The sequence below is a fragment of the Nelusetta ayraudi genome, unplaced genomic scaffold, assembly GCF_046127955.1.
Source record: "Nelusetta ayraudi isolate G7.1 ecotype Tasmania unplaced genomic scaffold, CSIRO-AGI_Nayr_v1 ptg000002l, whole genome shotgun sequence".
Lineage (NCBI taxonomy): Eukaryota > Metazoa > Chordata > Actinopteri > Tetraodontiformes > Monacanthidae > Nelusetta > Nelusetta ayraudi.
The window spans coordinates 9848566-9870154 of NW_027466052.1; the positions used below are offsets into that span (position 1 = coordinate 9848566).

Genomic DNA, 21589 nt, shown 5'->3' on the forward strand with positions numbered 1-21589 from the left:
CATCAGCTTGCATCTTCTCCTCTGAAAAATAAAGAAAGAAAAGAAATAAAGATTTGCAACCCAGATCAGCTCGTGCGCTACTTCCACACCTTCCCAACAGTTGCACGTTTTTCCAAGAGGTTGCATCATCTCAGCTTCTAGCCACGCTGGATGAAGTCGAGACGGGGGCTCGACGTCAGATCAGTGTCGCAGCAAATGCTGCGACCAGATTCTCTGAATTATCAGAAGTTCCTGGACAATCCGATCCCACTGGGAGACATGCTAAGAACCTTTCTTTGCCAATTTTCACCCTCTCCCTTAGTCAAGCCTCATTTTTCTTCCTGCACCTCCACAATGCAGGATCGTGCTCTCTGTATTTTTTCTTTTCTCTTTCTTTTTTTTTTGCATGCTCCCTAATATCTTTTCTCAGTAAAGCTGCCACCCCCGAACCTCCCAGACAGCATGCAGTTTATGCAAATGACTTGCCTTTCATGCTTCAACTTGAATGAGACCTCAAGACACGCACACACGCACAGCTACGCACGCACACACGCACGCACGCACGCACACACTACTACACAAACACATATGCGCAGATTGATGCCATCGTGCTCCTATTTTTCCTTTTTTTTTTTTTTTTGTGTCCGCCACATAAAAACCTTTACGAGACTACACAAGTCAGGTGGAACACGCGTTGTTATGTGCGTAGCCGTGCGTGCATCTGTGTGTCTTAGTGATGAATGTGAAATTTTTGGTGTTTCCCAGGGTCTGGAAGGGGTTGAAAAAGTCTGAGGGGGGCGGCGGGGGAGTGTGTATGTCTCTCTGGCAGGCTGTCCTTTTCAGCGGCGCATAGCTCAGCAGTCCGGCCCGCTGCCATAACAACGCCACCTATGACTCTGTCATAGTAATGCCTTGCAGTCACCGCAGGCAGACAGAGGTGGGAGGCTGGGGGGTCAGCACGAGTGAATGGAGAGTCGAGACGTTTTGGTCCCTGTGAACTTGAACTTGACTGACAGTCTGAACGTCTGGCGGGAGAGGATGGAAATTTGCCCCTTTGGGAACTCGCTTCTGGTTTGTGCCTCCCGAGATACGTTGAAGGGTACAAGGTGTGGAAAGAAAAATATTTATGGAGTAAATCACAGATAAACAACTAAATTAAACAAACAAAAAAATTTGAGGTAAAGAAATTGCAAATCGGAGAAATTAAACAACTTTGACAGGACAAATAGTTTGGCGAAAACAAATAAACATTGAAAAGGTTAACTTAAAATTGCATTAATAACATGAATAGATGGATAACGGATGTAGATTTCAAAATGTAGATGTAAAAAAAATAAAACCAAATAACAATGGTAATGATATATTAACGCCATTGTGTTAAGCGCAATAAAAAATGAGGATAATTCTTGGCACAGTGTCTTCATCTGTTCTGCGTCTGCTGCGTTGTGCTTGTTTGCTCTGGCTGATGAATGGCAACCGCTTCACATCGGGGGTCTTAGCTGCTCACAGCCATTCGACCATGGGAAAAAAGGGGCCGTGAAAGGTCCCCTGTCGCCGCTACAAAGCCAAGAACAAGCCATAGCAGGATAATCGCATATATTCCCAGATTAAGATGGGATTGCAGCTGCTGTATCACTGTGGGAGGGAAGAGGGGGGCTGCAGGGATGCTAATCACAGGCTGCCTCGAGGCGAGCTCGGGGTTTGTTCTACACAGGTTCTGGTGGCCACGTTGGAGGCTGTTTCCAACAGAAAGGACACGTCTTGCTCTCGCCTGTAAGCGCGGCAAAAATATATTTTTGGATTCAAAAAACAAAAACAAACGATAAGGTGTTAATTGGCACTAATCTTAGTGCGTCTTCTCATCTGAATGCTGTTTCCTGGCAGACTTACTATTTTGCTGTTAGGCTGCCAGTGATCAAAAGAGCACGTTGCCGCAACATCAGCCAAGCTGAAACATTAACGCCATCCCAACACATTCGACTCTCATTCACACGTCTCCAGGAGACAGTCCACAATCCAAACACTCCACCTAAGGGCCATTACCACAAAATAAAATATCAAGGCTGCACATTTTAGCCACTTTTTTCCCGTCCGTAAATTCACCATAGAATCTCTTAAATGGCTCCATAAAAGATCAGATAAGCGGTAAATATTATCAAAACATATTAAATGAAAACATCTGCTTCCCCACTAAATCTAATCAAAATCTATAATGTGAACTTTAATAATGTATTTCACAGATAACACTGATAATAGATAATACACCCATTAATCCACATTTAATTATAGTACATACAGTTATCTTTGTATGTACACCTATGTGACCTTTCTGTTTTAGTAAGTGATGGCTCAGTGTAGTACATAACTGCAGTATTGATCCCATCCATCAGGCCAGTTCTGCTATATTTCTCGTAAGATCAGTTTGGGCTGCTGCCAGATTTCCTCTCCCGATGATTAGAAGCATGGCAGATTTTCAATATCTATAATTCACAGCGATGAGCATTTGTACTTTTAAACAGAGTGGTAAGGAAATAACTATGTTTTTTTTTTGTTTTTTTTACACAATGAGGTCCCCTCATATTAAGATACAACAACACATTTGTTTTTAGCACCTTTCACTGCAAGGGAAAGCTTCAACATGGCCCAGAGCTCTGCTCTTTCGTTTGTACAAATTAAATGGGGTGGGCACTTGACACAGTGGCCACCGCCATTTCCATTAACATTAGTGCTGGCATGAAACCAAGCGCACATAACACAGTGGCTGTGAGAGAGCCGGCAAGACAAAAGAACAACTTTCCAGGAGACACTCTCATGTGCTAATGCAGGCATCTGCCACTGTTCTGCTCTGGTGTGACGTTCCCACCTCGCCGCTGAGTCGCTTTTTCTGCAGCGAAACGTCTCACGCACAAAATGTTGGGCAGCAAGACGTGGCGGACCTTTGTCAAGGGCTCCCTTCGACAAAGCAGCCATTGAGGAGTGAAGCTAGGAGCAGAATGATAATGCAGAGCAGGGCCGCTGTTTACCAACAGGGTCTCAGGCAGCTGCAAGCGCACAGCGTCGACCTGTGTGCATGCGTGCAGGTTCACCTCAGGTGGAGATAACCGAGGTCCTGCGTCTGTGTTGCTCATCATTTTTTCCTACACAAATAATTCATTTCCTCACAGACCTTTACAGATGAACCAAATTGCGATCTAAAAACTCAAGCAGGACTCGACATTTACAAACATAGACCAACGCAGCCGATGAAAATGAAAACGAAATAATAAAAAAAAAAAGGTAAAAAGGGGTGGAGGTTTGTGTTGGGAGCCATACAGTACGTGACTGTGTGAGCTAATATAATCACCCAGCTTTACACCTGCCCCCCACTCACAGCCTAATTACAGGCTTGTGTTCCTAATAAAGGAACTGTTCCCCTCTTGGCAAAACCAAAAAGTAGCAGCCTCACAACACAGGCTGCATATAAACTCACAGGTGGTGTGTGGACAAAAGGCTGTTAGGAGCGTGAATATATTGCAGAGGTTATTGCTTTAAAAGTATCAATAACATTTGCCATCATCTGTGTAAACATATATATTGTCATTTAATTATTTTGAGATCATTTGAAAAAAATGAGTGACATTTGCATCCCATACTTTTATTCCCCCTGTATTCTTAAACTCTGTCGTGTCCTGTCAGGCAGCCAACTGAGAGCAAAGTCAACTTATTAGACCGAAATACAATCAACTAATTGTATCAATCTGAATACAGTCGTAAAGCAGATTTCTTCTCAGAACACTGTGAATTTCACTGAACATAAAGTGATGCAAAATGATACCCACACTGAAGGCCCAGAATATGGACACCGCATCAAATTATGTTATTATTAAACGAATCCTTTGTTAACCTTTTGGGCAATATATATTTTTCCCTTGCTGTAAATTTAAGATGGAGCATAAAGGGATATATGAATATATCCCGTTTAGCTAATTCCCGATGACTGTCCGTGGATTCCCCCCCTAATAAATAATATTTAACGGTAATAGAGTTTTATAATAATCTCAGGTTATCGTTAGTAATTTTGTCGTGCACGCCGCGCTCTGCAGACTCAGATAAGACGGCGGATGCTGCTGCGCCTTTAAATACTCTCTCTGCTCCCCTCGTTTCCATGCAATTATGTTAATATGCAGAGCTGTTCTGGCTCCTATTCATTATCGGCTGGCGTCGCATGATTGTTTCCCTTATTTGCCATCTTTTCGAGGCCACTCTTGCTGTGGTTTTCAGGCGGGCCCGCCAGTAGCCCCCAGCGGAGAGTGGCACGGAGACAAGGCACCAGCTGGTGGCGGCGCATGCAGTGTCGGGCTGACTTCAACACTATGAGTAGGTAACTGTAATAAAGTTGTGTCGCTCATTGTTGGTATTATTTGTTTATTGTGTTTATGAATATTCCCACCGAAAGGCGCAGAGTCCACCTGACCCAATTAAGGCCTGATACGGACGAACGCGTGGTGTCGCTGCGATTTCGGTCCGCAGTAAATAGCGAGACTTGAAAAGACGAAAAGACTGTGAGACGTCGAGAAATGAATGTATATGTTTTTCAATTCTTCTGAAGATTTGTTTTTAATTGAAATAAAGGACGATATATATTTTCTGTACTTAATGCTTTTCCTTTTTAAAATTTTCTTCATCCTTATAACACATTCGGGATTATTGGCCTTTCCTTCGTCATGCAGCCTGACTCTTGACAACTGAGACTTTAAAGGGGGAAAAGAAAAACTAGAGAGTGTAGAGATAATTGCTCCTGCGATTAGGCACAGATTGTTGATCCAAATTAAAAGGGCAACATTAATTAACGCAGACTGGTGGATTTACCCGCCAGGGGGCCTGTTTTTGAGGGCTTTGAATTTGTGCCAGAGAGGGGGAAAAAATTAATGCAAGGAAGAATAAATTCCTTGCGGTCCAACTCACTGCTTATCGTTTTTCTTATTTTTTTTTCAAATGATGTTTAAATATATTAAATTGAATAGTGATAGGCTGAAATATAGGTTTACACCATAAAAAAACAAAAACACAGTTGTTATTTAAAAGACTGACAATGGCAGCAAAATAGTTAGAGATAGAAAAACTATATTATAATTTTAATAATTGATTTGGTGTTGTTATGCAGGTAAATTGCCACAGAAGATTTGAGAAATAATTGTGGTTTGATTTTTAATCATCTTATAATACCTGAAGGTTTGACAATTACTTAACTATTATGTTATCTTTGCATGAATCTCCAAAAATGAAAACACTCTGAGGACACACAAAACAAATTTAAACATTTTTCAATTTGAAAGGAATTTCCTGTTATATATTATTATTATTATTATTATTATTATTATTATTATTATTATTATTATTATTATTATAAAGGATGTAATTGCAACAAGATTTTTGCTTTAGAGATCCTTGTTTCTCTTGTCTCTCAATTCTTTCTTGATTTTTTTTTTTGGTAGCGTTCACTTCTTTTAAATATCAGATAAGTGTGTTGTGTGAAAGTACTGAGTACGGTGAAGCACTGGCCTAAAGTAGGTCTGAGTGGCATCCTCCTACCTTTGGCCTTTTCTTTGTCAAATAACTAGAAAGGTAGTTTTTTTTAGGGAAGGTTTCAGGACGGACTGATTATTGTGTGAGAGCCATCTAACGATGGACTAAGTGGTTCTGATTGGTCTAAACAACCATTTTGGAGGCAGCAGAGAGACGGCGTCAAGATGGCTTCCTTAAAGTCAACGTGATGTGCCAGTGCTGAGGGAGGCTGAGCTCTAACCTGCACTAGTCTGACATGAACCGCTGCAAGAGAAGGCCTTGACTTAGTCTTTTTGGGGCCAATTAATCCTGTGGAATTATCCAATTATCCTTTGATTTCTCAATTACATGATGTATTAACAGAATTGGCCACAAGCACAACATCGGATCTTAGAGTTGTCTTTTTAAAAAGGGGGAATGTAGTCATGGTGTTTTTGAATGTAGCATGAAAGCAAAATGAAATGAATAGATGCTGGACTGTTGGGGTTTTCATCATCATCATCATCATCATTATCATCATCATCATCGTCATCATCATCATCATCATCATCATCATCATCATCATCATCACCACCACCACCACCGAGGACCAAACATGGAAGTGAAAAACAAGAAACAGAAACACCCCACATTTCTAACGACAGGAACCTGATACCAAATGAAACATTTGGGGGTTTCTGTAGTGCTATTTGAGCTAATCCTGCACTGGACTGTGTGAGGTGGGTTCAGCTGCACTGAGGATTGCACTGAAATGTGGCTTGTAAAGGAATCCTTGGCCTGCATCATTCACCAAATCCAGTGAAATAGTCTTACTGTTCAAATACATCATATCTCTGAGAATGATTTAAGGTCATAGATGTGATGATCTTAAATATCTTATCCTCTATATCTAGGGGACACGATAGGCAAGTAATTACTAACTATTCAGTGAAAATCTTTCATTCGGCCCTTCCTCAAAATAGAGTAATTACAATTTGTGCGCTGCAACTTGCTGTATTACGCTGCTCCAAAGTAGCAATTTTAATTTAGACAACTGGTAAATAAAAAAAAAAGACACTGGAGTTCAATTCCTGCTAATTTTGTTAAGCTTTTTTTTTTTGTATATGATCAAGGATATACTCTTATACAAGCATTAAATAGATGAAAGATTCTAAAACCAACCTGACAAATGTGATGTGTTTTGTCCCCTTTGATCCCTGTGGAGCAGCAGCAGGTTGGGAGTTTGGAGGTCATTCCTACTTTCGGTTATCTAGCTTTATGATGGATGATTAACACTCATACAGCTAGATAACCAAAGACAGGAACAGGCTCCGCTGTTGATTCAAACAGGGCGATTGGTGAAAGTAAAGCACCCTGAGAACAAAAGGGATTATTACATAGTTAATACATGCCAAGTTACAGGTCTGATTAATTCTGCAGGAGCCTTAACAGTACATATTTATATGTATTTAATTAAAACATCACCAATATATTTATATTTCCAGTTTCAGCCAGAAAAAAACAAGTCAAGTATGTGTATTTTTATTACACAGATACACTGTCACAAATGTTATTTTCCTCGAGAGACAGAACTCCTGCTCATGCGTGCCTATTAACTTTATAGCCAAACATTCAAATGTGGTTAATTGCACACAGATCCCAAGACAAACTTTGCTGTCGGAATTTTAAAGGGACATTTTTCATTCAACTTCAAAATGTTCAGGCAAAGCATGTCATCAGGCCTTTTGCTGCTTCTCCATACAAAGATAATTATTTTTTACCAAATGACAAAAGTCTTTGTGCTTTATGTCTGAAGCCTTCTTTTAATTAGAGATAATGTTCAATCAATATCTACAAAATTAACAAATATATGATAAACAAATTTAAACAATGGCCCAAGACTTTGATTCAAATAATGCATTTTTTATCTTTACAAATGCACACACTGCTGTCAGTGCCTGCTATTACTGATGCAGTTCTGTTTCCAATGTTTGAATTACATACATTGGTATGTTACAAAAACGGCAGCAGTTCTTAAGAATGCAGCGTTCAGCCTAACTTCGCCTACACCATATCACCATATTCCACACGTTTCCCCCTTTTTCCTCCTGTCACCTCCCGACCAACTCTCGCTTTCCTTTGTCACACGTCTGACGTCAGGCTTCCCAAGTGCAGAGGAAACGCACTGACGAGGCCTTACGTCACTTTCTGCTTTTATCTGGTTAGAAAATCTCTCACGCGTGACGACAATTACATGTTTGTTCGGCGGTTAATTCAGTCTGAAAACAACACTGCGACTGCACATGAGCCTCGCGCCACAGGCCTGGGGGTGTGAAGTTGCCTTCACATATCTGTGGGGGGTGGGGGGTGGAGGGGAGGGTATGTCATAAAACTCTGACTGTCCTCGTCACCTATAACACATTAAAATTCTTCAACAGAACGAATCTAAGCCGCGTGCTAATCTACAGAATAGCCTAAAACACAGTGCAGAATGGAAGCATCAAAAGCCTCAGTGTGACAACCAGGCCGGCGCGACTCAGGATGAGATGCGTTCACTGACAGGAGAGGGATGATGTACAGCGGAAACTAACCGAGCATCATGACACTCACTTTGACGGCGCAGTAAAAAAAAAAAAAAAAAAAAAAAAAAAAGAGAAGAAGAAGAAGAAAAAAAAAGAAGAAGAAGAAGCTTCCTCTCGGGACCGCCGACACGAACACATCCAGTGGTGAGGACGAGGACGGCCGACAGCATCGCTCCCGCTCCAAGAGGTGCAACACCACACGTGAGTTCCCGCGCAGCCTGGGCTGGACGGCGCCGAGCCCGCGGAACCACGTTTCCCCGCTCAGCGGCGCGTTTGTATCCGTGACGAGGAGCCGCAGGTCGGTCAGCTGCTGTCAGCCGGACGGCCAGATAGGGTGTGTGGGTATGGGTGTGTGTGAGTGAGTGAGTGAGTGAGTGAGAAAGAGAGTGTGTGTGTGTGTGTGTGTGTGTGTGTGTGTGTGTGTGTGTGTGTGTGTGTGTGTGTGTGTATGTGTGTGTGTAATGGCTTCTCGTTGGTCTATATATGTGTGTGCGTGGTTCCCCTAATGCAATCTCGAGTGATCTCCTCTCACCTCCTCTCTGCCTTATTTTTCCAATTGCCCCCCGCCACCTCCGCCTGCGGTGACGTCATGCAGACGGCAGGATGCCACCTACCAATCGGATGCGTTCTCTCTCTGCGTGTGCGTGCTCCCTTTTTTCGGAGGGAGGTGTTGGGGGCGAACACATGATGAAATTGTCATTTAGGGTGTCCATATAAAGGTACTTCCGCGTTTTCTCTCTCTCTCTCTCTCTCTCTCTCTCTCTCTCTCTCACACACACACACACACACACACACACACACACACACACAACGTGCATATATGTATACTGCATATGTATATCCCCGTATTATATATCCATATTCTATATTTATATACACATATGTATATATGCATATTAGAATATTGAGAAGAGAAATCAACCATTGCCTGATAATATGTGAAGAAACTGATCCAAACTTAATTTAAAAAAAAATTCCGTTCGTCAAATTCACACGATCTGACTCAGCGCCCTCCGGTGGTGATAAAATGTAACACATATTACTGTGAGATTTCCTTTTTTTTTTTTTTTTTTTACAAGGCATGACAAATCGTTCCACTCCAAGAATGCAACTGTAGTGAAGAATCTAACTAATAACGATAACAATACTACTACTACTACTACTACTACTAATAATAATAATAATAATAATAATAATAATAATAATTGATACTAATAATAATAATAATAATAATAGTAATGACTTATTCTCTATATAATCATTGTTTATGATATAAGGTTCTTGACAAACGATCCCTTGTCTAGTTATCACATTGTAAAGTATTGAAGTACAAACTATTAGTTTAAGAAAATCATTTTATTTCGGGGCGTCACAAGGTAAAACGCATGTATGTGTAATAAACACTTTACATGTCAAGCCAGAGAGCACGACTCGGTACAACTTTGAGAATACACTAGGAAAACACTGCCCTCTGCTGCTGAAATTCAACTCTCACGCCTGATCTTTTGCTATACAGCACAAAAACATTTATTAATCCTTGTGAGGAGTGAATAAAAGTTCGTATTCTGCTCCTAATTAATTACAAGCTACAATAATGCTTCATTTAAATTGCAATGCAAAAAATATATAAATATAAATTCTAATAGAAATTTTGTTTAGAGACTAGCATTGTTATTTTATTTTACAGAATCCAGAGGATTGTGGCTGAGGTGCTGTGACGTCCCGAAATAAAACATCATGTCAAGTGACATTTTTTTTTATCATTACTTAATACCAGTATGTGGGGAGCAAACAAAACAATCCAATACCAACTACTGCGAATGGAAATAAAAGACTGTCAAAGTACGAAAAAAAAAAGTAATTTTAATGTAAAATACATTAGAAATTCAAAAGACTACGTGGTTACAAAAAGTGAATGAAAAAATGAATCTAAATTTATTGACGTAACAATGAAAGCAATTCATCACTTACTGGTAGACCACATTCCTGCTTAGTTAATGTAATGGCACAGAACTTTATCTGAGTGAAAGTGCTTGACAGAAAATCAGTGGGTTTACATGATCATTAAAAAAGACACATTATGTACAAGTAAAAAAAAAAACAAGTTGTACAATAGACGTCACATTTTAAAGGTCCCATATTATGCCCATTTCCATATTTTTATTTATCACCCCAGACACCCGTACACCAGCCGTGCTCACTTAAATTAAATTAACTTACCTGCAAACCTCTTCACGCAGCATATTTAGCCCTCTGTTTATCGCCTCCTGCAGAAAGATTAAATATTAGCTTCCAGTACAAGCTAATGCTTTGTTGGACCGTATCAAGTGTCAGTGACATCACAAAGGGCTGATTTCCCCAGCCATGTGTTTTAACACACAAGTTCTGAAAAGTAAAACAATAACTGTGGATGGACTCATTTTTGTTCACCGACAAGCTGGACATTTTCTCCACACTGGTGATGTGAATTTGGCATAATATGGGGCCTTTAAAAAAACCACAGATAACAGATGCGTTTTTTTTTTTTTTCTTTTCCTCAGATGGGATTTTTCCGAACATCAATGAGTGAACTGTTGGAAGTCAGTGGACCGACATTAAGGCTGGAGCGACGGGACTCGCGCCGCGACTTGACTGCAGGCAGAACTACGCGGTGAACGGGAGCATCGGCAGCAGCCTGGAGCCACAGCTCCTCCATGACAGCGGGCTCCTCCGTGGGGAGAGAGGAGCGCCTCCAAGTGGAGGGGAGAGGGGTGTTGACCAGTTCGCGCATCTCCTCCCTGGACTTGGGAGCTTTGTTGGACTGGCCCGAGGCCCAGCCTCCTGCTCCGTCCTCAGGGCAGCGGCTCAGCTTCTCCACACTGCCGCTGGCTGACCACTTACTGTCAGAGTTTACAGCTGAAAAGACAATGGCAGACGTAAGTGCTACAAAGCAACTGAATCTACACATTGACCTTCTAGGATTAGCAGGTTGAATCTCGGTGGAGGTCTCCTCATTCTTGATTTGAGAAGCACCACTGATGAAACACATTTCTCAACAAACTAAATATGTCAAAGATGAAAACTTTAAGTCAAATTTATTGTTAATTCTGCTATAGAGACACACGGAGGATCGAAATTGCACTCTCATAGTGTGAGAGTAAATAAAAACAGAAGTATGCAATATATATATACAACTCTAGAAATGTATTGTAATAGTCTATGAGAAACAACCCCATGCACATTTTCTCTTAATAAAATAGAAAATTAAAAAAAATATTTCAGGCCTTGTGAAGTCAATTTTATCAAAATGGATAAAGTTAAAATCAAATAGAACTTGAGAGGGAAACTGTCTGCGTTGGTTTTAACGGAATGAAAAACAGTCTCACTGAACTGAAGGATGAAGGACTCCTTGAGTGAATGATTTTTTTTAACGCAAGTTCAGTGTTGTAAGACGAGATAACAATAGGGAACAGTAGAGGCAATGGAGCTACAGGCTATGGACGCTCAAAATATGAATAATTCTGAATGAATATTACCTTTGGAATGATCCCTCGGCTGCTGGTTGAGTGAACCGCAGAGCTCCCTCAGCCTGTTGCTTAGTTCCAGATTTGCCGCCTTGTAGTGGTTCAGTTCTTTGCTCAGGTTATGAATCCATCCCTCATACTGTCTCTGCTTTCCCGCCAGGCCCTCGTCTATTTGCTCTGTGGGACACACACGCAGACACAGGAATACAAATGTTGCTGTGCAAATACTGCATGGAAAAATTCTTAGAAAATACCACACAGAAGATCTATTGGAAAAGTCGTCTGTGTGTTTTTTTTTTAAAGTGTATCCAATATGCATTTATGTGCAAAAACAAACAACCAACATTAGGGATACATTTTTGCAAACTGAAACTTAGTGTTGAATCCATACAAACTTCAGATTATGTATTTAATTCCAAGACAGATAGTAAAAGAAACAAGAACAGCACTTTGTGTAGTGCACACTGTCATGTGTTCTAGTTACCTTAAATATTACCTAAATATTTCACACCTGCTTGTAAATTCCATTATGTCAGATGGCAGAAGACTAAAATATTTTAACTCTGAACAATATTGCCATCGACTGATTCCCTCTGTGCGGCCTCAGCCAGTTTTGCCTTAACTTTGAACAGCCGTCTCCTGTCTGCGAAAATGATGTACGTACATTTGCCATCAAGTGTCTTCCTGATTGCACGTGAAAGCAGCACGACAATGCTTGAAACAGGCCTTTCAAAACTCTTTTGTTCATTGGCATGATATTTTTTTAAAGAACATGTTTAAAAAAAAGAAAATACCTCTGCACTGCTGCAGCAGGAGCTGCACGCTCCTCTCGTGTTCCTTTTGCTGCTGCGTGAGCCGTCGGTCAGTGTCGAGCTGCGTGCGGTCCAGGGCGTTTTCCAGCCACTGCACCAGCTTCTGCTGCTCGTCCAGCTGCATCTCCAGCTCGGCCAGGGCGAGTTGCAGCTTGCGTTCCTCCTCGCGCAGAGACACCACCTGCGGTCACCGCGCGACATCAGCATTACTTTACTGCGTCTGCATATTTCTAACGTGGTAGCATCGGCAAATGTGATGTAGACGGGAAGCGGCGGAGCTCTTTCGCAGACCTTATCAAAGTATTTGCACAGCAGGGCCCTGGTCTCGGAGGCAGACAGGTAACTGAGTTTGGCCATGAGGTTCATCTCCCACTGGGAGAGCATGCTGGCAGAGGCCCTCAGCTGCCGCTGCCTCTGAGTGATGGCTTCATTCTTGTACTCGATGGCTGCATCTAGTGCCTCGATGGCTTCATCAAACTGAAACAGCGTTCGCTCCTCCTGAAAGCATCAAAACAATGACTTGCAGCTATAGCTTCCGATTCACTGCCTAAAATGTTATTGTATTTCTGCAGCTGTTTGGCAACAACAGAATAAAATCATAAAATGTACAAAGTAATTAGAGCATTTAAAAAAAAAAAACACACACACATTCCATGAAATGATGTCATAATATCAGCATTGATTCCACTTTGTGTGCTAATCACCAGCAGTCAAAGACGCATGCTTTCTATGGCTCAGAAGACACCCATTCCAAGAAGTGTGAGACGGCAGAGTGACAACTCACCTCGGGTGAGAGCAGGTTGCCCTGCCGCAGCTTGTCATCCAGCTCCACCCTTTGTTTCAGCAGCGAGTCTTTCTCCTGACGCAGATTGGAAATCTCCTGGCGAATCTGCGAGGAATCCTGGGCGCTGCCGCTTCGGAGGAGACCATTCCTCTCACTCAACTCTCGCTCCAGCGACTCAATGCGGCCGGTGAGCGTCATGAGGTCTTTGCTCAGGGCCTAGGAGGAAGATGAAGATGAAGATGGAGATGGAGATGGAGATGAAGATGAAGACTTGGCCGTTTTATACGTTTTCCCTTCGTCCGCACTGAAAGCATGTGAGCGTCTGCGGTTGTTCGTACCTGACTGGAGCGGAGCCTCTTGGTCTCCAGGCCGCTGCGTTCCTGCAGCAGCGCTTCTTTCTTGGCGAGGATTTCCTCTCGTTTTGTGAGTTCTCCTTCCAGATCTTCCAGTCCTCTTCTCTGCTCGAGCACACGCTCCATTTCCTCGTCCAGCCATCGCTTCTGCTCCTCGATCTTCTGCACACAGCCAGTCAAGGCACAGCGGGTCATATAGACATACAGATACAAACTGAGGCTACCAAAATGGCTAAACTATTCACTTTCTGCCCATAAAATACACGTTTTTTGGTTTTACCTGTTGCTCTTCTAATGAGATGACCGAGCCATTACTGCCACTGCGCCTCTGCCTCTGGAAGGCAGCGATCTCCTCAGTCTTTATCCTCAAGATCTTTTGCTGCTGTTCATTTTTTATTTCGAGCTCCTATAGAAGAAACGGGGGACCAAGGAAGGAAAATTCATCTACATTGAAGGACAAAACAAAAAACAAGTCCATGACTCTTTTTTTTTAAAAAAAAAGCACTTTATCCTGATGAATGACGTTCTCTTTAACTGCAGTTAATGTAAATAACTCTTAGTACAACTAAGACACAGTACAAAAGTTGACCCTCAGCTTTAGCTGCTGTGTGTCACAGTGACCTTGACTCTGTGCGTTCTCCGCTGCATCTCTGTCTCCAGACGTCGTTTCTGCTGACTCTCCTGGCGCAGCCGCTTCTGCAGCTGCTCCTGCTGCTGCCTCATACTCTGAACGCTTCGCTCCAGCTCCTGCACGCGGCGCTGGCTCTGGACAGGAAGGTTTGCCAAGCGAGCAGTGTCTCTCTGACGCTGGCTGAGAACCTGCGGCGAAAAGGAAAATCGTTCATTTGCAGAAGTTTAAAAGCACTCCAAATGAGATGATCCACTTAAATGTTTCGTTTTTTCCAAAATGCCGGAACCAAAATCTTAATTTCATTAAATTTTCCATTAATTACGCATATGAGTCGCACCTGCACTTTGCTCTGAGCAGCAGCTATCTTCCTGCGACACTCCTGCGCTCTGGTTTTGTCTATGCCGCTGATCTCTCTCTCCTGCCTCTCCAGGTCATGCAGCTGCCGTTGGGCCTCTTGCAGCTCCTGTCGAGCCTGCGCAGCTTCACTCTCCAGCGCAGTAATCTTATTGCTATACTGCTTGTTCAGAGCCTGGGCATCCTTACCTGAATTTAAAAACAACGATTTAACAAATGCAAAAGGAAATTGCTTAGCATACACAAATAATAAAAATCTGATATGAAGGTGCACCTGTTTTGACCAGCTCCTTGATGAGCTCTTCCTTCATACGAATAGTGAGGGAGAGCTCTCTGATCTTCTGCTGCGCTTGAAAAAGGCCCAGATCAGAAAAACCTTCGAAACTTTTCAGACTTCCACGCAGAGACGTCTCCACTGTGCTAGAACTGGCTGCATAGAGACAACATAAGAAGCCAGGGAGAAGTTGACATGAATTCAAAGCAAGCTATAAGTACGTGGTGTGCTGCTGGGTGTGGGAAACAAAAAGTCTACTCCTGGTGCTCTTCGGCGTGGGGATCCAAAAGTTGTTTTTTTTATCAATTTCTTTTAAAAAAAGGCAGAGGCACTCAAGGAGATTGAAATATATATAAAAAGCCTTTATTAGATCATGGCTTTATAGTTAAAAATGCCAACATGCTTTGGCCATGTAGGCCTTCTTCAAGGCAGATAACGACGAGTTCGTCTTCGTTATCGGTCTTTTCAAAAATGAATTCACAGCAGCCATCAAAGTTTATCATCATGCCAAAACACCACACACGAAGTGGTGTTGGACATCAACTGACAGGAAAGAACGGATAAGCTGCAGAGAAATTGGATGTGGAGGTTAACCTTCTTCATGAATAAAAGATATCAAGAAAGAAAAATAAATATTAAATTGGACAGGAGAAGAGATAAACACAATTTCAATAATGTGCACGCAAGAGGCAATTTTGATAATATCTGTGGCAAACAAAAACAGACAATGGATGCTTTGTCAACCCCCACTCTGAATCAATACTCCTTGAATATTTTGACACAAAGGAAGGTGTGAGACAGTTAGACTTACATGCTTTTCTTGCAAAACAAGATCGATGTTCTGACTCGGGCAGCTGCAATAAAAGCCCCCTATGATCAACCGCTATGTCCCTTTTGGTCCAGGTCAGATTCACTTGCCTGATGGAACAAACAGAAATATGATCACTTCCATTTCATGCACCAAAGGAACACAAGACACTAAGATCCGAAATAGGAGGCGCCCGTTCCAGGCCTGTATCTACATATTCATTAAGCCAAAAGGGCTAAAGGGACTCTGCGTAATTCTGCCTGTGTGACGGTCGCAACTCTCATTGCGCCCCTTTAGTAGATCATCTTTGTCATTAATTAGTACATCTAATGAGCTTTTTGACCATTTTTCCGCATGCAAACCTTTGGTAAATGAGGCCTTAAGTGTTTTCTCTGTGTTATTTACTTTCAAAAGACTGACCTGCGTCTTTCCCGACTGAGACTGTGAGGATCTTCTTCAATTTCTTGTATTTCTGCTCCTCCCAAGATCTCGTCCTCAGAGAGACTTCCGTCCTGGTCACCACCAGACCCATTTATGAGGTAACCCACTGTGTTGACCTGAAACCACACGCACACAAATACACACAGCATCACATACCTAGAGATGAAAAGGCTCAAAGATACTTTTTTTTTTTTTTTTTTTTTTTTTTTTTAATTTTGTCTATTCTGTTTTCCATTTCTGTAAAATGAAAGATGTGTTGCTAGTTCTTTGACTGTGATCTTTATTTCCAAGACACAAATTAAACAAATAAGTGCTCATTACATAAAAGACATTGTAACACACTAACTGACTGCTTACCTGTCGGTAAATGCCTCCATTTGGACCGTGCTGCATGGAGCCCATGGGTGCTGTGTGGGGTCGGGAACTTAAGTTGAGACCAAGGCCAAGTAGTCCTGGAGTGGACAGATGACACTGCAGCTCTGCTATCAAGTCCTGTTGCTCCTGCAGCTTGTCACTCTGAGATAAATGGACGTTAGATGGAAGATGGAAATTATGTTTTTTTTTTTAAAAAAAGGGACATTACATGTTGTTGTTTTTTTTGGTTATATGATGCTGATAGAGGGTGAAGTTGAATGATAATCACCCGCCTGCCATTGGTCTAATAAGGAATCTCACCTGTTGTTTGTACTGCTCCATTGCATCTTCCAAAGCAGCCAGAAAATCTGTGTTCTCTCTTTCCAGCCGCTGGATCTGTGCCTGAAGCTGGACTACGGTCTTCTCTGTCTCTCCGTCCTTCTGATTTTCATGTTCATGGCTCCAGCTGTTGTCAGCAGCTTCTTGATTCTGGGTAATGTGTTCAAAACACTTCGAAGAATAAACTTTAAACCCTCTAGCGAGCAACATTTCCTTTGAAGAATAAACTTTAAACCCTCTAGCGAGCAACATTTCCTGACTTTTGCTTCGAAGACACCTCTTACTTCCGGGTGTGAGATAGACCCACCTGGTTCCTTCCAGATGGTCTTCCTCTTCTTAGGGCATCACTGTCCTCTGTGGAGCTGTTTTCTATCCCACTGTCTGGTCCAGAGGCAGTGGTCAGAGCACTCCGCTCCTCCTCCACTGAGCACAGCCATTCATTTACTCTTGTGCTCTGCTCTGCCTTCAATGCTCCTTCACCGAGCAGCTCCCGCAGCAGCCTATGACATAATGGTGATTACAATTAGGAGCGCTTACGACTTACTTATACAATTCATGAAGAAGTGTAATGGCACTAGACATGGAAAATCTCCCAGAAAAATAGAAAAACAAGGAAAAAATGGATATGGATTCCTACAAAATATTGTATTGCACATACTCTTCATGCATTGATGTAACTTCGAGCATGTGATGCAAAAAGAATGTAATCCATGCCTGTAAGCAGTGTCTGTGCACATCCTGAAGTGTGCACTCTGGGCCTGCAGTCTGCTGATCTCTCCCTCTCCGAGTCGAGGTCTCCTGTTTGGATCAGCGTGAGAGATGATGCGAGTCTCCGAGCGCTGGCGGTTCTCAAGGGCTCTGCGAAGGGCTTTAATTTGCTGCTCCAGACCTTCCACTCGATCTGGCTCACGCTTGCAGTTGACCATCGCCTGATTCTGAATGTTTCTGGCCCTTGAGGCGTAGTTTAGTGTGTTCAGACTCTCGTCAAAGTCTGAGGAAGACGGGCTAATGCAGGCGATCATTAGTGTTTTTGAATTTCCTCCTAAAGAATCCTTGAGGATCCTGGGGGCGAAAAAATACATATATTTGCAATTTCACCTTGGATTAAACTCTTAAGACCACTTTGAATGTACTAACACTGTACCTCGTGATTTTGGAATCCCTGTAAGGTATGTGAGAGCCTTTCCTTTTAGGGTCCCCCAGTGCCCCAATAACATTTCCAAGAGCCAAAAGGCCGCTGTTTATTTGAATACTCTCTTTTAGTCTCTCTCCTGTATTTCCTGTCCGTAAGATGCGCTCTGAGCCGGCCAAGTCAACAAAGTGGAACTTGGAGGAGAGCATTTGGGGCCCATTACTCGTTGCGCTTCCATAAAGGCGAGAGTTTCCTCGACGTTGGTCCATATACAAAGTAAAAATGGTGTGTGAGCGGCTGGAGTTTGGATTCATCTGGGTTGCACCAGTGTGCCTGGCTGTGTTTCCTGACTCCAGTAAACTCAAGACCTCATCCAGACCCTCCACTTCACACTCCTTTACCCCACACAAAACTGGAAGAGGCAGAAAAGAAATATATACAATATTTCCAAACATATTTACCAATTACTGATTTGATATTTCATATCAAAATCACACAAACATGCTTAAGACAGAGGAAGATCCATTTTACGTACCTATGTTTCCTTTGTCCTCCCTGATGTGGATGTCTTTGCTGGCCGTCTCCACCTCCAGTAAGTCCTTGAACTCCTCTTTGTAGACCTCCAAATAGGAGACTCGAACAGAGAAATCGTTGAGGTCATTTTCATCAAGGAGCTTGAAGACATCTGCAACAGCCCTGGGAATGATTCCCTGTTCCTCGTCTCTGAAAGAACCTATAAACGCAGTAGGAAAATGTACAACTGCATGTTTCTGACTTTTAGTCAAGCATTAACCCAATTTACCCCTCAATGACAATACAGGACAACAGAAAAGCAACATGACATAAATAACTTACATATATTAGCCTCTCCAATGGTGTATGTCTTGCCTGACCCAGTCTGTCCATAAGCAAAGACAGTGGCATTAAAGCCTTGGAAGAAGGCATCCACGAGTGGCTGCACTGACACGGAGTAAACATCTTCTTGACAGCCACTTTCTTCAAAAAGGTGGTCACAAACAAAGTGGCGGTCATGGCCCAGAGTGATCCGACGCAGCTCCGGGTCTACAGTAATGCAACTCTCGTGGCAGTGCAAGAGCTCTTTAGGCAACAGAGGACGAACTCGGACAGCCACCTGCACTGCAGAATAATCCCCTTTGCCCTGTCCAGCAGGTAATTTGGGAGACATTTCTGCCGCAGTGTCGGAAATCGTCTTTGTTCTTGTGCTACGTCTGGATCATCTTTGGGCTGCTGAAGGGAAGAGAAAGCATCTGTTACGATATGTCTTCTGTGTGCAAGATGTGTGTGTTAATGTGTGATAATGACTACAATCATTATTGTTAATTGAACATACACTAATGCAATGTACATCTTAAGTACAGATTGGGTGTGGCATTTGCACTGATTTTGCACTGCAGTATGAAAAAATTGTTTTCTGAAGAAAATAATGAGCAACGGGGAGCACATAAAACGCCATAGAAGAGAAGTTGCATCTTGTGATTTGTAGCACTAAAACTGATGCAGGAGGTAAAGTTATGTGTAAAAGGTCGGGCAAACATAAATGATAACTGACAAAAGGGTTTGATAAGTTAAAAGAATGAAATGTGTTTTCTTTCTCATAATTAGGTATACATATATTAAGCATCATTATTCCCGATTTACATTACTTTATCATAAGCCACATACACAGTTTACATTGTTCGTCACATCTTTCCCACTCAAAAATAACTTTACTGCAAAGTTTAACAACCGGGGTATGCTAGCAAAGTCCCTTCAGCTAGCCACCGGGAAAAGTTGTTTTACACGGCAACTGCTTATCAAAAACAAACTAAACAAAAAATTCACTCGTCGCTCCAATTGAGCTTCCTTTTCGTGAATTTACGCGACGACTTGAGCGCTCATTTGCTGGTGTTGCTTATCCGAGAACTTTGGCGAGGCTACAGTTAGCAGGCTAGCGGTGGGCAGTGCGCACGAACAAAATCAAAACATGAGGACAGGACAGCACGCCGCTTTCTGGGGCGACAACTAAACTACACTTTCACCTCACTAGGTTGACGATGCAGTCAACAAGGAGAGAGCAAGTAGCTTTATGGTGCCGTAGATAGTTTATACGACTTACTTCAGTTTAGCAAAAGTTACACCACCGCTTCGGGATACCGCAGGACATTTTTTTTTTTTTTTTTTTTTTCATGGAGAATGGAAGTGGGGGAGTCCAAAGGAGGAACCCTGGGTGACGGCGGGGCGGAGCTCTGGGTGTGGCCTTCACACTGAGCATCCCGGTGGCAGCAAAGCAAGACCAGACACCCTGGACAAGTCGCCAGAGTTCCCAATTCACCTCACATGCATGTTTTGGACTGTGGGAGGAAGCCGGAGAATCCGGTGCGGACCCACGCAGACACAGAAAGGTCCCGGGCCAGGAATCGAACCCACAACCTTCTTGCTGTGCCTCGGCGGCAGCAGCACCACCGTGTCGCCCCTATGTCATTAGTAGCAGTATAACAGTACATAGAAAATGTGTCACTGTTTCAGGCACATTATGACTGTGTGGAGGTTTGTCATTATTTTGATGAACATTGCTAGTGCTTTGAAAAATGAAATAAAATAAAAATTAGTATTTAGGTTGTTACGTATTGTAACAGACTTGTCCATGGTGTCACCCTGCCTTTCCCCTATGACAAAGGCTCCAACAGACCCCCGCAACCCAGAAGGAAGCGGGTATTGAAAATGGATGATAGATGGATAGTACTGTAATAATAAAATCCTTATTATGATATTTGGAAATGCGGTTCACCTTGTTCGACCGCCATCTAGTGGATACGTCGATGAACAGACAGGCGCTGATGCAGAGGATTGGCAGTTACGTTTGCAGGCGCTACAGCCTGCAGTCTGGGATGCATTGCATGGAGCTGTGGGTTGGTTTCACATCTGACATCTAGCTATTTTATTTTTGCGCCAATTCTTTTTTTTTTTTAAACCTAAGAATAAAATAAATCCCCAACCTGCCACTTTGGCCCTCCACACTGTGAAAAGACAAATGTGTTATGCAGGGGTAGTAGTTGTGGCATCGCATTGAGCCAACAGTCCCCTCTTAGCTCAGCAGGTGGCAGTGTTTTACAATGTTTTAAATGCCCAAGAGATTCGTGGTTGAGTTGCCGTTTTAGATACAAAATGAGTTCTAAATTTAAAAGAGAGAAAGAAAATATCCCAAAAATAATGATGTTACGTATCTGGTGCGATGCAGATCATAAGTCCTCCTTCCTTCCTTCCTTCCTTCCTTCCTTCCTTCTTTCCTTCCTTCCTTCCTTCCTGCCTTCCTTCCGTCTTCAACAACAAATGAGGTATTTAATGTGGAACTGCGAAATGACCGCATGCTGTCATCACTCTCTCGCCCTTCTCTCCTTCTCTCTTTTTTCTCTCTCCTCCGCTCACCTGTCCACCCACCCCGACATCAAATAGCTCAGAGCCAAAGTCCTGTCTGCACTACATGGAGCCTCAGCAGACACAGCCTATCTCCTTTGTTCCAATTCAGACTGGACTGAGGTATTCCCTTTCAAAAAGAGACTACCTGTGATAACCCAGCCGGAGAGAGTGCCGGTTTCTTATGACCATACCTCACGACCACACTGAGATCAGGATATTGATTTCACTCCAGCACTGAAAAGGAGGGATTTTTTTATCTGCACAGACAGACTGAGCCACAGTGGAGAGGGCTGTGGAGAAAGA

The 21589-nt window shown here is 42.6% G+C and overlaps 1 protein-coding gene and 1 long non-coding RNA gene across 4 annotated transcripts; one reads left to right on the top strand and one right to left on the bottom strand.

Moving 5' to 3' along the window:
* Positions 1–4216: 4216 nt before the first annotated feature.
* LOC142887849 (uncharacterized) lies at positions 4217–4874 on the top strand. The gene is made up of 2 exons (XR_012926608.1): positions 4217–4339; positions 4415–4874. It is a non-coding gene; the product is annotated as an uncharacterized LOC142887849 (long non-coding RNA).
* Positions 4875–9928: 5054 nt separating this feature from the next.
* Positions 9929–20154, bottom strand: kif7 (kinesin family member 7). 3 transcript variants are annotated; one of them, XM_076023126.1, is made up of 20 exons: positions 19986–20154; positions 18725–19117; positions 18405–18602; positions 17882–18281; positions 17452–17799; positions 17045–17237; positions 16720–16887; positions 16402–16560; positions 16024–16160; positions 15607–15713; positions 14796–14951; positions 14505–14710; positions 14158–14355; positions 13817–13942; positions 13522–13695; positions 13184–13399; positions 12691–12897; positions 12382–12580; positions 11600–11764; positions 9929–10979 (listed from the first exon to the last, which is right to left on the bottom strand). In XM_076023126.1, the coding sequence occupies exons 2-20, from the start codon at positions 19053–19055 to the stop codon at positions 10621–10623; spliced, it is 4047 nt and encodes a 1348-aa protein (XP_075879241.1). In that variant the 5' UTR covers positions 19056–19117; positions 19986–20154; the 3' UTR covers positions 9929–10620. The 3 variants fall into 3 exon arrangements, with proteins under 3 accessions (XP_075879241.1, XP_075879222.1, XP_075879232.1); XM_076023107.1 differs by having other exon boundaries at positions 13522–13698; XM_076023117.1 differs by having other exon boundaries at positions 13522–13698; positions 18725–19114; positions 19986–20111.
* Positions 20155–21589: the final 1435 nt, after the last annotated feature.

What these genes read in the sequence shown, in the direction of transcription:
- kif7 (XM_076023107.1), bottom strand. Translation starts at nt 19,055, where the DNA reads ATGTCTCCCAAATTACCTGCTGGACAGGGCAAAGGGGATTATTCTGCA. An exon ending in GGAGAACGCACAGAGTCAAG is followed by an intron (nt 13,943 to 14,157) that starts GTCACTGTGACA and finishes TTTCTTCTATAG; the next exon opens with GAGCTCGAAATAAAAAATGA. An exon ending in TGTGCAAATACTTTGATAAG is followed by an intron (nt 12,581 to 12,690) that starts GTCTGCGAAAGA and finishes CGGTGACCGCAG; the next exon opens with GTGGTGTCTCTGCGCGAGGA.